The sequence below is a fragment of the Rhyacophila brunnea genome, unplaced genomic scaffold (genome assembly GCF_057557595.1).
Source record: "Rhyacophila brunnea isolate RB1 unplaced genomic scaffold, BYU_Rbru_1.0 scaffold_3, whole genome shotgun sequence".
Lineage (NCBI taxonomy): Eukaryota > Metazoa > Arthropoda > Insecta > Trichoptera > Rhyacophilidae > Rhyacophila > Rhyacophila brunnea.
This window is the reverse complement of record NW_028232965.1, coordinates 54,232,940-54,248,235: the sequence shown is the minus strand read 5'-3', so window position 1 is coordinate 54,248,235 and position 15,296 is coordinate 54,232,940. Positions and strand designations below refer to the sequence as shown.

The following is a 15,296-nucleotide window of genomic DNA, read 5'->3' as shown; positions in this document are numbered from 1 at the left end:
TTCAACAATACAAAAAAAAATCGCTAAAAGTACACTGAATAACCTTAATTTTACATAAAACAACATTTAGAAAATGACTCTGTAGTGAGTCCCATTGTCTTTAACCCACGCGATAGGTAGGGGGGTCAGCCAAATATCCTGGCCTGGGGGCCCGCTTCAAGATGTGGGGGATATGGTCATTGCCATAAAAAGAGTATTATTTTAAGCGTCCTAAATAAAGCCAAATTATCTTCAATATCCTTGTTAAATTAGTATTCCAATTAATCATTTATGAACATATGTATAATACAATATAGTAACATATATTCCGTAAAACTTTTCATTGGGGTTGGGTTCACAATTGTTTTGTAATTTGATTTTTTTTTTACATTTTGTATTTGTCCTATTCGATAAATCAATATATCAATTTTTTATTTAATAACTGTTATTATACATTGATTATGTTCTGATTATATTACTTTTTATTTTCAGTATTTGTGGCCTGTTTCCTGCCGTACCACGTGTTCATGCTGTGGTTCCATCTTCATCCAACTGCTCAGGATGACTACGACGAATGGTGGCACGCTCTCCGCATCGTTGGATTTGTATTCTGGTAAATACAATTACGCATTTAAACAGAAATCAAATACATAATATGTATGTTGTTAATTTGTCTACAACAGAGCAAAAATATTTTAAGCACTGATTATATACGTAAAAACGAAAGCAACCAGCATTAAACATATCTTATTAAATTAAATTTATCAAATGATTTAGACCAGATTGGTATTTTATGTACAATGTCGTAGTTTTGCGTTACTTGCAAATATGTAAGTAGTATTGTCTAAGTACTCTAAGTGCTCGGCCGTAGTGAATTGGCGGGCGCGGCACGGTGGCGTCTTGCGAAACTCAAACGTATAACCGTGTGTATTTTGCCCTAAAAAAGACACTGTCTACGAACATTTCACACACGGTTATACGTTTGAGTTGCGCAAGACGCCGCCGCGCCGCCCCCGCGCGACCACTACGTTTTTGCACTAAATACAATGGATACCGTAGTGCGTGGCATTTATTCAATAAACCACTGGTAAATTAAGTGTTAAATTATTTAAAGCTTACATTTTATATTAATTTATAATTGAATACACGAAATAAAATAGACACTAAGTTCCCGAAAATCGAAAAAAAAAATGAGTAGGTATGCAGATTATTTTTATGTGCCATCGCAAATATCCTAAATACATGTCTAAGTGCCAAAAAATATATTCTTCTAGAGCTTCTATGGATATTCAATGATGGCTTTCGGTGTACGAGGCAGCGTGATTATTTTTAAAATAGTTACTAAGAACCATTTGGTTAATATAATATTATTGTGTCATGAGATTTATAGGGTATCCATGGAAATAAGCCGAACCGAATCGTTTATGACGGTCTCACCTTACGCCGGAACCGTTTATTGCCGCAATAAAACTTGTCGAGTGTTCACCCACTTGTCTGCGAATTTGTATATACATGTGCCGCCGTGTTTCATTATGCTCCATTCAAATAACGGTGTTTGTACATGCGCGTCTATTTGAAACAAGTATTCTTTATATTAAAACAGAAAAATATTTTTTCTCTATGGTCAGTTTTTGATGTCTATGGGCACTTAACTGTCAAATAAATGATAATTTTTCACATTTTGCCGCTAGATATCCCTAGTGGTCTATATATTTTGAACTCGCTATTACATTTACTTTCATATTATTTCTTTTATTTTTCGATTAATACTACATTATGGCCGGATAATCCGAATGCCGAATAAACGTTATTGAATAAATAATCATTACAATATAAACAAATGAAAGTAAATGATTATCGTGATAGTATACCTACCTACCATATTTATTATTATGCATACATCGATTCCAGCATAATCATGTGAATTGAGTGGTTCAAAATATTATATTACTTATATTTATTTGATTTTCATGAATCTCCGTCTGATGTGTATTTATTAACGAGACTCTTAAATTTGAAAGCGTCGCCGCTTTTACGAAATTTGCGGCATTGTAGATTAGCATGATTGAATAAAATGAAGCACCAATTATAGGATCAATTGTAAAATAGATAATACCATTAGACAATAATCAAAATAATTCACTGAATCATAATGAAATACGGAAGAAAACAAGTACCTATGACAATTATCAACAAACGCGGGCTGTCAGTTGCGATCTGTCAAAAATTGACTCTGCCAAATTTAGCAATCGGTTCGCTAAACTTATGGTAGAGGGGCATTAGGTGTTCGGGTTCGGCGAGATGCTTATGTACAAAATTTCCATGAACGGAATTATACGTTTTGCACGCCATCTGGCGTAAAATCGCATTCGAAAATATTGCATGAACAGAGTATTAGTTCTTCAATCAATCAGTAGTTCTTCAGCAATTCACAAAAAAGTCAAAAATACCTAGAGGTGGACTTGGCTGATTTTGAAATGTAGCGACAATAATATATTTATATAATTTTGAAAAACCTAAGAAAAACATAAGATATTTTTTAAAAAAGTTGAGTCGAGTGGGATTTTAATTCTTATTGTATGTCAATTAAAAATTCTCATGATAGTTGGATAATATCACAAGTATGGAGAAAACACAGTCCCTAAAATTCTAATAAAAGCAAACACTGCGTGAGTAATATTGAACTATAGTTATAATAAACTTAAGTGCTATGTTAAAACTACGTTGGACTAAAGTGATAAGAATCTGATATAAATCAAAACTTATTATAGAAGGTTTACATAGTAATATTAGTATCTTCTTCTTCTTTTTCTTCTTCTTCGATGGCGCTACAGCTCAAGTCGAGCCCTGGCCTCCTCCACCGCCGACCTCCAGCTGGAACGATCCTCCGCACGTCTTTTCCAGTTCATGATTTTTAGCAGCTGGTTGGCATCTTTTGTAATGTTGTCATCCCATCGTGTGCGTGGCTTTTCCACTGGCCTTTTCCCCCCTGGATTTTGTTCGAGGATCTACTTCGGTATCCGTGACTCAGGCATGCGCTGGACATGGCCTGCTCAGTTCAGCCTCTGGAGTTTTATGAAGGTGGAGAGTTTTGAATCTTGGTATAAGCGGTATAGTTCCGTGTTGTACCTAATTCTCCACTCCCCACCATCATTCATGGGTCCGTATATCCGCCTCAGGATCTTTCTCTCAAAGCAATCCACCATTTTAGCTGCTTTCACATTTAGCGTCCATGACTCGCACCCGTATGCAACGACTGTGCGTATGACGGTTTTATAGAGCCGGGTCTTAGTTTTTCTGTAGACATGTCTGGATTTGAATATGGGCAGCAATGAGAAATACGATTTATTTGAAGCGGTTTTTCGGGCTTTTATTTCTTCCAGTTCCTCGTTCTCTTTTATTACATTGGAACCCATGTATGTGAACCGGTTGACAACCTCAAATTGATGGTTTCTAAAACTGGAACTTTGGCCCAGCCTACTCTGATTTTGTCGGCTTTGTACCATGACTTTAGTTTTGTTTTCATTTACTCTTAAGCCAATCTCTAGTTCGGCCCTTTGGAGGTGGTCAAATTCTTTATTCACAATCTGTATGGAATTTTTCAAGGAACTCCTGAACCCTAACTTACAGGATGAAAATATTAGTATCTAGGCAGGCTATAATTACCATATGTAAATGTCTTAATAATACGTCATAATGTTCGGAAAACTATTAGTTAACCTTATCAAAATAGTTGTTATGGTTACATAGCTCATTAGTTATAAATGAATAGCTTATGTAAATAACAATGTTATTACTCTGGAAAAATAAATTATATTTGTATTATAATATGGTAAACGAAAATGGAACATTTATTATCTGATATTTAATTATCGTGGAATTATCTTGTCGACATGCCAAATATAATATTATGGTAGTACCAGAGAAAGTTTATCAGCACGGGATCATTATATATATATGTAATAATTATATATGCTTGGTTTAAGAATAAACCTTTAAAAACATACAATAATATTTATAGGTATCATCATTGGTGGTGGTTTCGGCAATAAACAACTATAGGTACAATTTTTTTTTGTGTGAATGACATTTTATTTAAAACACTGCAGTTTTCTAAAATATTTTCAATTGAAGATTCGGATTTCGGATGAATTTTGGATGTTAACAGCCTCCACCCTTCACCACTGAAATATACAGACCTGGTGTTAAATTAATTATTGTAAAAAGGTATAAACTAACAATATAACTTACACATTAAAGCGAATTAGGTCATATTATTTTTTACATAGTATATTATATGCTGACATACAATAGTAAGTGAATCAAAACTAATGACATATTAAATAGTTTATTGTAAATAGGAAAAAAATATTTATGTTCAATGTTATTTACAAAAATATGAGTGATGTGTAATTTTAGGTATTTTATACGAGTCATATTATGATGGACAACTCTGATTCATTGATTCATATTTTATGATAGAATAAATAAGTTTTACGATGTACATTAGTAATGAAATAGTCATAATAATACAATATTTAAAATAATTATAGGTGTATCCTTCGTTTACAATAAACTGGGTCATGATAAAAGTGAAACTGGTAGTCATTTTTGATGACGATCATTGCAAAAGCAAAAGCAGTTTGTAACAGGTAAACTGAGATATAAAACTAAAAGGTGGCCTGGATTATGCAAAAATACATTTCGCCGAAAATGTATTATGCGAATATTATTTAGTACCCACATGAATTAATATACCGTATACTATCGTCGCTATAGGATTGGTTTGTTGAATATACGTTTTTGTCGAAATCGACCTTTGAATGCAGAATGATTTTTTGTATCTAAATGGACCAGTTCCATCCTTTTCTTTAAATTGCTTTGTAATGAAAACAGCATTCATATGCAGTAAAAACAACAATTTAAATACCTTCATGTATTTAAATATAGGATAATCAAATTTTTTTTTCTTCTCCTGAACATTTTACATTTGGTCTATTCGACAAACCAATCCTACAGCGACGCTATGTTATCCTTTAAATAATTTAAAATGATACAATAATAATGTATTATTTCGGTAATATTGCTTTCGTAGGAAAAAATATTTAATGTATACTATTTTTAAAGCATTGATACCTACTCATTTTTTTTGGGTCGCGACTTTCTTTTATACTATAGCAACCACGTAACCTTGACGAAACAAATTTGAAAAAAAAACGTATTTTTAATACAGCAAAGAAAGCAAACTTAAAACAGTTAATAAATAATTTACGTGTCATCAAGTTTTCTCTCCTTTTACTATTATAATCTGTCAAACAATACATTTTACATAGTCCCTTGAATGTACATAATATACGGTAACTTTTTATTCGCAGTGTCAGTCGAATTAATTATTAATTTTAAACAAAATAAATTAATACTTTTATTTAGTTCACTATTTTTAGTAGTTAGAAACTCTCAGGGAATGGCAACCCACTCATCAGAAACCCGTGATTAAGAATACATATAGTATAATTTTAATAGACCAATAATTATTAGAGAGTATTTATAAGATTTAAAAATTAATAAACAAATAGTACTTTCCATCTGATTCTTAAAATAATAGGTACCTACCTATTACGTTTCAGCAATAGCCACAGATAGAGTGTCATAATATTTTCTTCTCATTTATACGTCTTAAGTACTTATAAAATTTCTTTTAATAAATTCAAATATAAAGATTTTATAAACGTATTTGATTTGACGTAACACGCGATTAAATGTCATTTTGTTATATTTTATCACAATTTATATTTTTATTCATCATAAAAATAAGTAAAACATAATATTACAAAACTTTCATTCCATAGAGCAGTGCTCCGCAATCGGTGTGCCGCGAGACGATGCTAGGTGTGCCGCGGTGCAATAGCCAAATTTGCGTACATGGTTGGTAATATAGTTGAGCACCTTCATGAACTTAATAAAACAGTGCAAGGTCAAGATCAGAATGAAAATATATTGACGTGTTCTGATAAATTAGAAGGGTTCAAAAATAAACTCGAATTTTGGCAGAGGGAGTTAATACAAGAATCTCTACAAATATACCAAAGAACCTACCAGACCACCATTGAAAATAAGCAATTAATTTTGGATCCATCTCAAAAACATTTAACTTTGCTGCAAAAGAAATTTCATCATTACTATCATACAATCAATGCGACTGGATACGAAACCCTTTCGCAACCAGTGCCGAAAATTCTAAAGAAGCGCTTTTCCTATAAATTCAAGAGGAGTTTGTTAAATTGATATACGACGGGACGCTAAAACTGAACTTCGCCAATGTTCTATTGTCTATTTTCTGGATTTCAGTTAATACAAAATATCCTCGGATTTCCGACAAGGCTATCTCAGTTCAGCTCCCATTTTCGAATAAAAAAAGCGCCATTTTACTGCAGTAATATTAATATTTTAAAACATGTGATTGTAGGATACATTTCATTATTATTGTATCAATGCTCGACAAATAATTATTTCTAACCCGACAACTAACCATAATCATATTAATATAATAATTATAACCACACAAAAAATCGCTGAACATACAAGCAATACCATTAATTTAACCTCTTACACTATTTGAAAAACGCTATTTTAGAGTATCACACGGTTTTTAACCTTAGGGATAGGTAGGGTGGCTGTCAAAGATCCTGGCCTGGGGTCCCCCTTCAGGATGTGGGGTCCATGTTTTGGTGTATTAATTGTTTTACGTGTGGTGTGCCGCAGAATTCTGGGAAGACTTTTGGTGTGCCGTGGGTAAGAAAAGGTTGCGGAACACTGCTATAGAGTACAAATTTAAGTATTTTTTTTAAATTTTGGGGAACTCCTACTTAGATGATACATTAATTAAATGGGGTTAATTGCAAAGAGAGTTTCAAATCAGGAAGTAGTGACATCCCTAAATAAAGTGCTTCCCCTCACTACATGTAGCCTTAAATTTCATGAAATGCTGCATTTTATAATTTCTACAACGCATACATGCAAATAAAAATCGTTAAAATTATGATATGCACATCCACAAATCTTCAAATAATGTTAGCGTTTCAGGCGAATAATTGCCAATCTATCATCTCCTATATATTATTATCCTAAGAGATTTTGGAAAATACGACAACTTTTTTATTTAAATACCACTTTGTTGATTATTAAAGGAATTCACTTCAATTTTTGGAGTCCCGAATCTACTTCCATTTGAATCGGCCACAATCTGATAAAACTCGACACAGTCACAGATAAAATCATTTTTAAATCGCGTTTTATATCCGTCACCATACATTTTCGCATCTTGCCTTTCGTCTACCGCAAATCGGTTATAATGTCGCTTAATTCTTTCTATATAATCAATATTGCAAAATATCTAAATTAATATTCCACAAAATTATTCAAATCTGTAAGTAGCACATTGGCGTACGAACAAGAAATAAATACATATTTCCTCACTAATTACTACAAAAATATAATCTAAAACCACGTCACTGCTATTTATCTGTCAAACTGAAATAATAGATGATTGATTTTCAATTGTTTTCTTTTGTGATATAAACAAGTTCATTTGACGTGTCAAAATTCAAATTTAGAATTTGCAGAAATAATCGAAAAATGTGACATTTCTATTAGCTTATTAAATAATCAATTTCAATCAAGACATTTATTGTTAATGTTTACGTTAATTGCATAATAAACACAATATTTTTAATGTCTCTATAAACGAGCATAAAAAAACAATAGTCAATCACTTTCAGAAATACGTTTCCTATAGATATATTTTTGCCCATATTTAATCCGAAAATTCCTGGCTGTCACAAATCACACAACAATGTAGGTACGTCATTGCCTTGCCTCTTCACAATATTCGAAGAGTTTATTTAAATTTAATAATAAGGCCACATTTCAACGATTATCATCATGATCAAAGATTAAAACTACATATAAAACTACGTTGATTAATCAAATTATCCTAAAAAAATATTGACGGAGCATCATTTACGCATGCATTTTTATTTATTTTGAACCATAGACAAAATACTTTTATTTTAGCTGTCATATTCATAGACAACGTAGGTAGGTAAATTAAAAATGAAGTTTACTATACGTAATTAATACACAAGGTTTTTACAATTTTATTAATAGATAGTATTCATATAATGTTGAATTAAACGTTTTATTACACAATATAAGAAAAATTCATGCTTTATAGACAACTAAAAAAGTAAATTATGATCATTTCATCCCATAATCGCACTATGAAGTACCTACGTCATATTATTATCCACTATTTGCATCCATGTGGTTACTATATAGAAGAATCAATGTGTGTCACTATGCTTATTAGGATTCCACTGCTGGATGAAGGTTATTCCAAAGAAATATCCATGTTTTATACAAAAATAAAAAAGTTAATTATGATCATTTCATCCCATAATCACACTATGAAGTACCTACATCATATTATCTATTATTTGCATTCATGTGATTACTATATAGAAGAATTAATATGTGTCACTATGCTTATTAGGATTCCATTCTGGGTGAAGGTTATTCCAATAATCCTCTTGGTCATATGAATTGCTATATCTATCAAAATTGATGTACCTACCCATTTATATCCTCATTATCACCATGAACCAGGATCAATCCACTACTCGAAGAAGCCGTCTCAGAACTAATTCCATTCCTCTTATATACATTGCTGCATTTATCAAACATTTTTATATAATAATAATATATTCATTTCGTCGTTATCATAATTAGACCGGATCAATACACTGCTCGATGAAGGCCTCTCTAAGCTGAGTCCACTATTTTTTGTTCTATGAATTGAACTGAACCGAATTTGTGAAATTGCGTATAACATGAAATCGGCAAAATTTTGTCAAATTCATGAAAAATGCAAGCCCGTTGCCTTATTCATGAATTAGGCAAATTATCTGCCAAGTACGTGAATTCGGCAGGGTATAGAATTCTTAAACTGTCAACATGACAGTAGAAAAAGTAAATTTAATACGGATGGTTTTATTAGTTATAATTGGACATAATATTATAATATTATTATTAGGTTCGGTTAGGTTTTGTAATTCTGAATTCAACTGAATATCCATTTTAAGGTTACCTAACACCTGTCAACAAACTAACAAATTTAATCATACTATCACAAACAAACAATCGACTATTGCCTGATACCCAAGCTTAAATCAAATCGCGAAAATACCTTTTAATAAAATTCTCCCGTTATCATATTATAAGTTCTAGATTTTTTTGGGCATAGTAATTGGAAATGAACGTCATTGTAGTTATTAATAGGCATATTTTTATATAATCAATAACATTTGACATCTGGTTAGTTTGATTATTTGCAAAAAACACTACCGGAGCGCCACTATCTATATTGACCAATGCATGAGCATGTGACACATTTGGTTTAGTTGGAAAAAACACCACCGGATCGGAGCGCCAATATCTAATTTGCCCTATGCATGAACTAGGCAGAAAAATTACTGCCGAATTCACGCACTCGACAGATGTTTTGCCTATTTCATGAATAAGGCAACGGGTTTGCATTTTTCATGAAATAGGCAAAATTTAGCCGATTTAATGTAGGTAATACGCAATTTCACACGTAGGCGTAACATATACGTACATATATCTACCTAAATATTTATAATGCCAATATCATAATCAGTTTGGATCAATACATATATAGACGAAGTCCTTTCTAACCCAATTACTTCCTCTCAGATCTATGAGTTCCTTCTTTTATCAACATTTGTTTCGATATGAACGTCCCGCACCGGGAAACATTATATAAAAAGTTAATTCAAAATTTGTTTTTTTAAATATTATCTATAGCTGCAAGCATTTTTTTAGACAATTAAACAAAATAATTTAATAGTTATATGGCTAATCTTCATCTATTACCTCAAGGGGATACGCGTGAGATTAATATTAACGTTATATTATTGAATCGCAATCAAATTACCTGCTATTCTGTTAGGTCTAGCAGCCTGGGATGGTGAATCCAGAATAGACTCTGCATATGACGCCAAATTTATATCGAAAGTAACGACTTGCAAATTGTAAAAGTGAAAAATCAGCGAAATTTCAAACGGCGCCGTCTCTGCATACCTCACAATTTTATTAAAATTCAATACCATACATTAGGACGCTAAGCTGTCTGCAAGACCTAGCGAGACAGACTGGCGAGAGCCAGCTGGCTCAGCTAGTAATATACTAATTTCTCATTCTTCACACCATATTACACAACTCATCATAACACTCGGAATATAAATATTTCTCTATAGGTAACTATATCGTTATCTTTCAAATCACAAATGCATTCATATAAACTAAATGGTCAGTGCATAGTAGGTGGCGATTTTATTTATTTTTCACTCAATTATAAAAAAAAATATTTTTGCTCACAGAGTCCTAAAGTTCCACAGAACCGTTTCTGGAATATATTATTTTATCATAGTATGGATTCAGGCACATGTGCTCGATACGCTTGCTATAATAATTATCTACATTAATTTTATTACGTTATGACAATAATATTATTTTTCTCGCATACATACTTATACCATATTAATTATTTTAATTATCGATGTTTCCTCATTAATGTTTAATAATATTATGTACACAATGACAACATGCGTTTTTACTGCGTCTCGATTTTAAAGTGCATAATTATATAATAATATAATATACATTGTAATAATTCTCATATATTATAAATATTATTTAATTATACCTAATCTATGTCGTTCAGTAGACATACAGTTGGCTGTCCAGTACTACCAGTGACGTCCCGTGGGGGTAGGCAGATTGAGCGTCGCTTGGGGGCGGCAGTTATTTGAAGGGCGGCAAATCGAGGAGAATCATTTGGAATATACTTATAGAAATACCTAAAACTATTTTGTTAATATAGTGAAAATGATAAATCGAATAATCTGTGTATTGCCAAATGGTACAAATCAAATGTGTCTAGTGATTTGGGTGTCTAACATAATTACCTACCTATTATTATATTATATTTATTCGCTTTTTATATTTAAATTTAATTTTATAGATTTTAGTAGTATTTATTTTGTTAGTAGTGTATCCATATAACATATTTCTAAGATATTGGATTCATGAAAGGATGATAAAAAATACTGTTTAAAAAAAATGGGGCGGCATTAATACGCTGGCTAGGGGCGGCATTTTGTCTAGGAACGTTACTGAGTACTACTTTCTATGGGAGAAAATGTGGTATGGTATAGGATAAGTAAGCTTGTTAGTTACTGTATTTGATCATACTTATATAACTATGAACACTATATGTACTCAACAAGCACCTTTACATGCTATGTTATGCTACTAATAACTTTTAGATTTATCTTAGATTAAGGGTCCATGTTTCACATGCTTACGTGAGTACTGGTGGCACACATTGATTAAATACTTTACACTTTAGACACAATGGGAGGTCACTTTTGAGGATAGTATAGACACTATTCAGGTGTCCAAATGCGTTCCACTGGTAGCAACACCTGTGTTGAAAAAATAAAGGAAATTATTCTCCCATTCAAAATAGTCGATATTAAACCTTTCAATCAAGTAATTTACAAATAGTCATAATCGTTCCACGCATACTGTATTTTTTGTCTGCAATAGACATGAAACTACGAAAATAATAAAGCCATATTATCATATTATAATACTATTAAACTAGACATCAAACAATAAAACAACCTTAAATTACAATGTTTCAATATCAACATTCATGGCATCGATATAAAGGTTAATAAACATAAAAAACTTATTTAATTAATTAATCATACGTTTCGTCGTTTCCATTGCAAAATTGTGTATCTGCAAAATATGCGTTTTTGACATTTTTGTATAATGAAAACAGCAAAAATCGCCTTTACACACATGAAAAATAATACAATTTACAAAAATTGCATTTTTTTTTGAAATTATGAAAACCTTTTTTGAATAAATTGAAGTGCACATACATTTTTAAACTGTTTTTATGCTCAACTGAACACTTGAGATTTTGTAGATATACAATTTTGCAATGGAAACGACGGTTTAAGTAAATTTTAAGTATTATTATGGGTTTTTACACGCATCGTAAATTCTGCGAGTACAACCAGTATTTCAAATATTTTTTTTAGTTAGAGTAAATTATGAGGGAATTGCATAGATTTATCATACTTTGTCTTTAAAAATATATACTATGAATGATATATTAATAATTCAAACATGCCCAACACATCGATAGCGATCAACCGGTTGAACTCAGGATGTAGTTTGGTGGATCGCACCATAGGCCAATAGAAAATAATGAGTCGTTAAAATATAATATAAAATGCATGTACATATTAATTTAGTTATAATATAATATGATTTCGTTGAAATTTTGAAGGGCAACCAATAACCATTTACAATTTTAATTTCCTTAATCAGTTGACGTGAAAATCGTTTAAAAATGAATTCCACGTGACATCGTTTCAATTGTTCACAGCCTTCTGCTGGAATGACGGAAAGAGAATATATGAATCCACGTGCTTTAAGCGGAGGCAAATTTTTCTCTTACCGTCGCGCAAAACACTCTTTTTACATTGGAAAAATAGTGGTACGATGAGTTCAAGCAGTGGAAAATTGAATATATTTCCTTTTTTTCTTTCGCCCGATCCTAATGGGATCAAATAGGCCTCCACAGAGTGGACTCATACACAAATTGAAAAACAATATGTGTACTACCAGACTCAGGATTCGAACCAGAGACCCACGATGCTATAGGTAACGTCTTGTGTTCAGAGCCAAATATAATTCGTTCATTCAAATTGAAGAATGACAATGGGAGGGTGTGGTGAATTACTGCCAGTTTTAATACTGAATGGTAGATCACAGCCTACTTTTGTAATTGTACATATGGATTGCAATACAGAATGAAAATATTACTACCGGTTTTTTGGTATTTCTTATTGAATACCGGTATTAATATCGGTACTCGTTAAAACATAAGTACCTAATTATCAGTACATATAGCTATTACAATCTCTTTACAACATTAATTTATAGAAAAAACCTACCTATCTACATTTATTATGGGGACATTTTAAAATATGTATTAATCACAATATTATAGAATTGGTGAATTTTACAATTAATTTGAATATATTGATAATTTAAACTAAAGCCCTTAAAAAGGCCAGTTCATTAACACAATGCTTACAGGCCCTTTTAATTAATTTTGTAATTAACGTGTTAATTTGCATTTGAAAAGTAATTAGCAAAAACACAATTTTGTGCGGCCCGTAAGCTATGGCTAAATAAGCGCGGCTGCAGGAAAAGCTTCTTCAATTCAAAACTTGTACAATCATCAATAACGTTATTTTTTTAATTTCGAAGTCAGTAGGTTAATTTATCGAGACGATTTTATATATGGGTATATTTCTTGAATTATGTTTTATTGTTATTTCACCTATGTTGGATTCAGTCAATATTTTGCATTTTATCAGCACATAGCATAAACACTCAATTGAATTAATAGGAAATACAGTTTCAACTAATGAAGAAATAACATTAAATTCATCGAAAAAAACGTAAAATAGTGTGGTTTTTAAATCCGGTATTTTAGTATCGATAAATACTGGAATACCGGTATTGAAATCCCTAATTGTACATGCTTATGCTAATTATTGTATTTTATTAATTTCAGTTTCCTCAACTCCTGCATGAACCCAATTGCTCTATACTGCGTGAGTGGAGTGTTCCGGCAGCACTTCAACCGATACCTCTGCTGCCGGCGGCCTGCAGGCCAGAGGATGTCCCGCCGCTCCCGCTCCCAAGCCCTGGAGACCAGCTTCAACTCGACGTACCGCCGCCACACCCAAGACACTCACATTGGCGGAAGCTATCGATCACCCAGACTCCTCACGGCAGACAGTGTCGTCGTCACCACATTCGACGGCCCCGGCAGTAAACAAAATAACAGCTCGTATCTACTAAAAAACATGAACATGGGATCTAACATTCCACACAACAACAAAGACGGCTGCTATCTGACCTCGGCAGGAATGACGTCAAAGAATACTATAATGAGATAAAATTATAGTGATCATGCTTTACAGAGGAAAAATTCTCATAAAAATTCGAGTAAAGCTGTGAGTTTCTCGTAATTTTGAAAAACGAATACTCCATAGAAAGAATGTTATTATTAATAATATAAAAAGACTCAAATTTTCCGAACTACTGAGAATCGTAGCTGATACTAATAAAAGTGATAACAGGTAATGTTTATTCAAATTATACCAAACACATCGGACTTACCAAAGCTACATAATAAACCAGGGTACATTAAAAGACGTTTTTAAATAAATTATAACGTATATTTCTAAAACTACTGATAAGTCTGCTTTGATAAGACGACGAGTTTGTGTCATAAATTAGGAAAATAATACTCAAAAATATGAATAAATTATTAATAATAATCTATTCAAGAGAAATTTTGTAATTAATGAGAAATATATTTGTAATTATGTTATTTCTTCTTAATTCCATTGTTTATCTTTTAATATGGCGTATATTCTTTTGTGTGTACTGTTTTATTACAAAGCGAACACTGTATAACAAAATTTAAGCATGACATATAAATTATTTTATCTAAACAACAAGGTTGGTTACAGAAAATAATATGACTTTTTATTTTAGCTGTGAAGCTGTACACACTTTACGCGATAGTCGAAACAATAGTTTGTCGCGTCAGAAGCCGTTGATTTTAAAACAATATATTTTCCATTAACACTATAAAAATGATGAGAAAAAGTTACTGTTGTTGTCGGGAAGAAAGTATTATTAATTACATTAAAAGAGTGATACATTTTTAATTTTTGGTTGTCCATGTTGAACATAATAAACACATACTATTATATTGTATAATACACGAACTTTAACTACGTCTTAAAATATAATCTCATGATAATATATTATTTTTCACAATTGAAATAAATGAATTACTTTTATTTAAAACGAACCCACTTTTAACGAATTAAAAATAAACACATAAATGTAATTATGTAATTATGAATGCATAAAATAAAACATTATATTGTTTTAATGTTGTCTATTATTCATTAGTTTTGAATAATATTAGATTTATAATTACAATTATATTTGAATGCTCATAAGTCATAACTCTTTTATTAATTAAGCCATTCGTTCGCTTACATAAATATTATCTATTAATATTCACATATTAACTTTTCTCAAACCAATTATTCAGTTCTACTCAT

General features: G+C 31.6%; 1 protein-coding gene across 1 annotated transcript in view; it reads left to right on the top strand.

Moving 5' to 3' along the window:
• LOC147068564 (neuropeptide CCHamide-2 receptor-like) overlaps positions 1-14,977 on the top strand; it is a 250,218-nt gene extending 235,241 nt beyond the window's left edge. Inside the window, exons 5-6 of the mRNA XM_085953002.1 lie at positions 472-592; positions 13,724-14,977. Of these exons, the coding sequence (XP_085809128.1) occupies positions 472-592; positions 13,724-14,111 (509 nt within the window). The 3' untranslated portion in view covers positions 14,112-14,977. The remainder of the gene's footprint in view (positions 1-471; positions 593-13,723) is intronic.
• Positions 14,978-15,296: the final 319 nt, after the last annotated feature.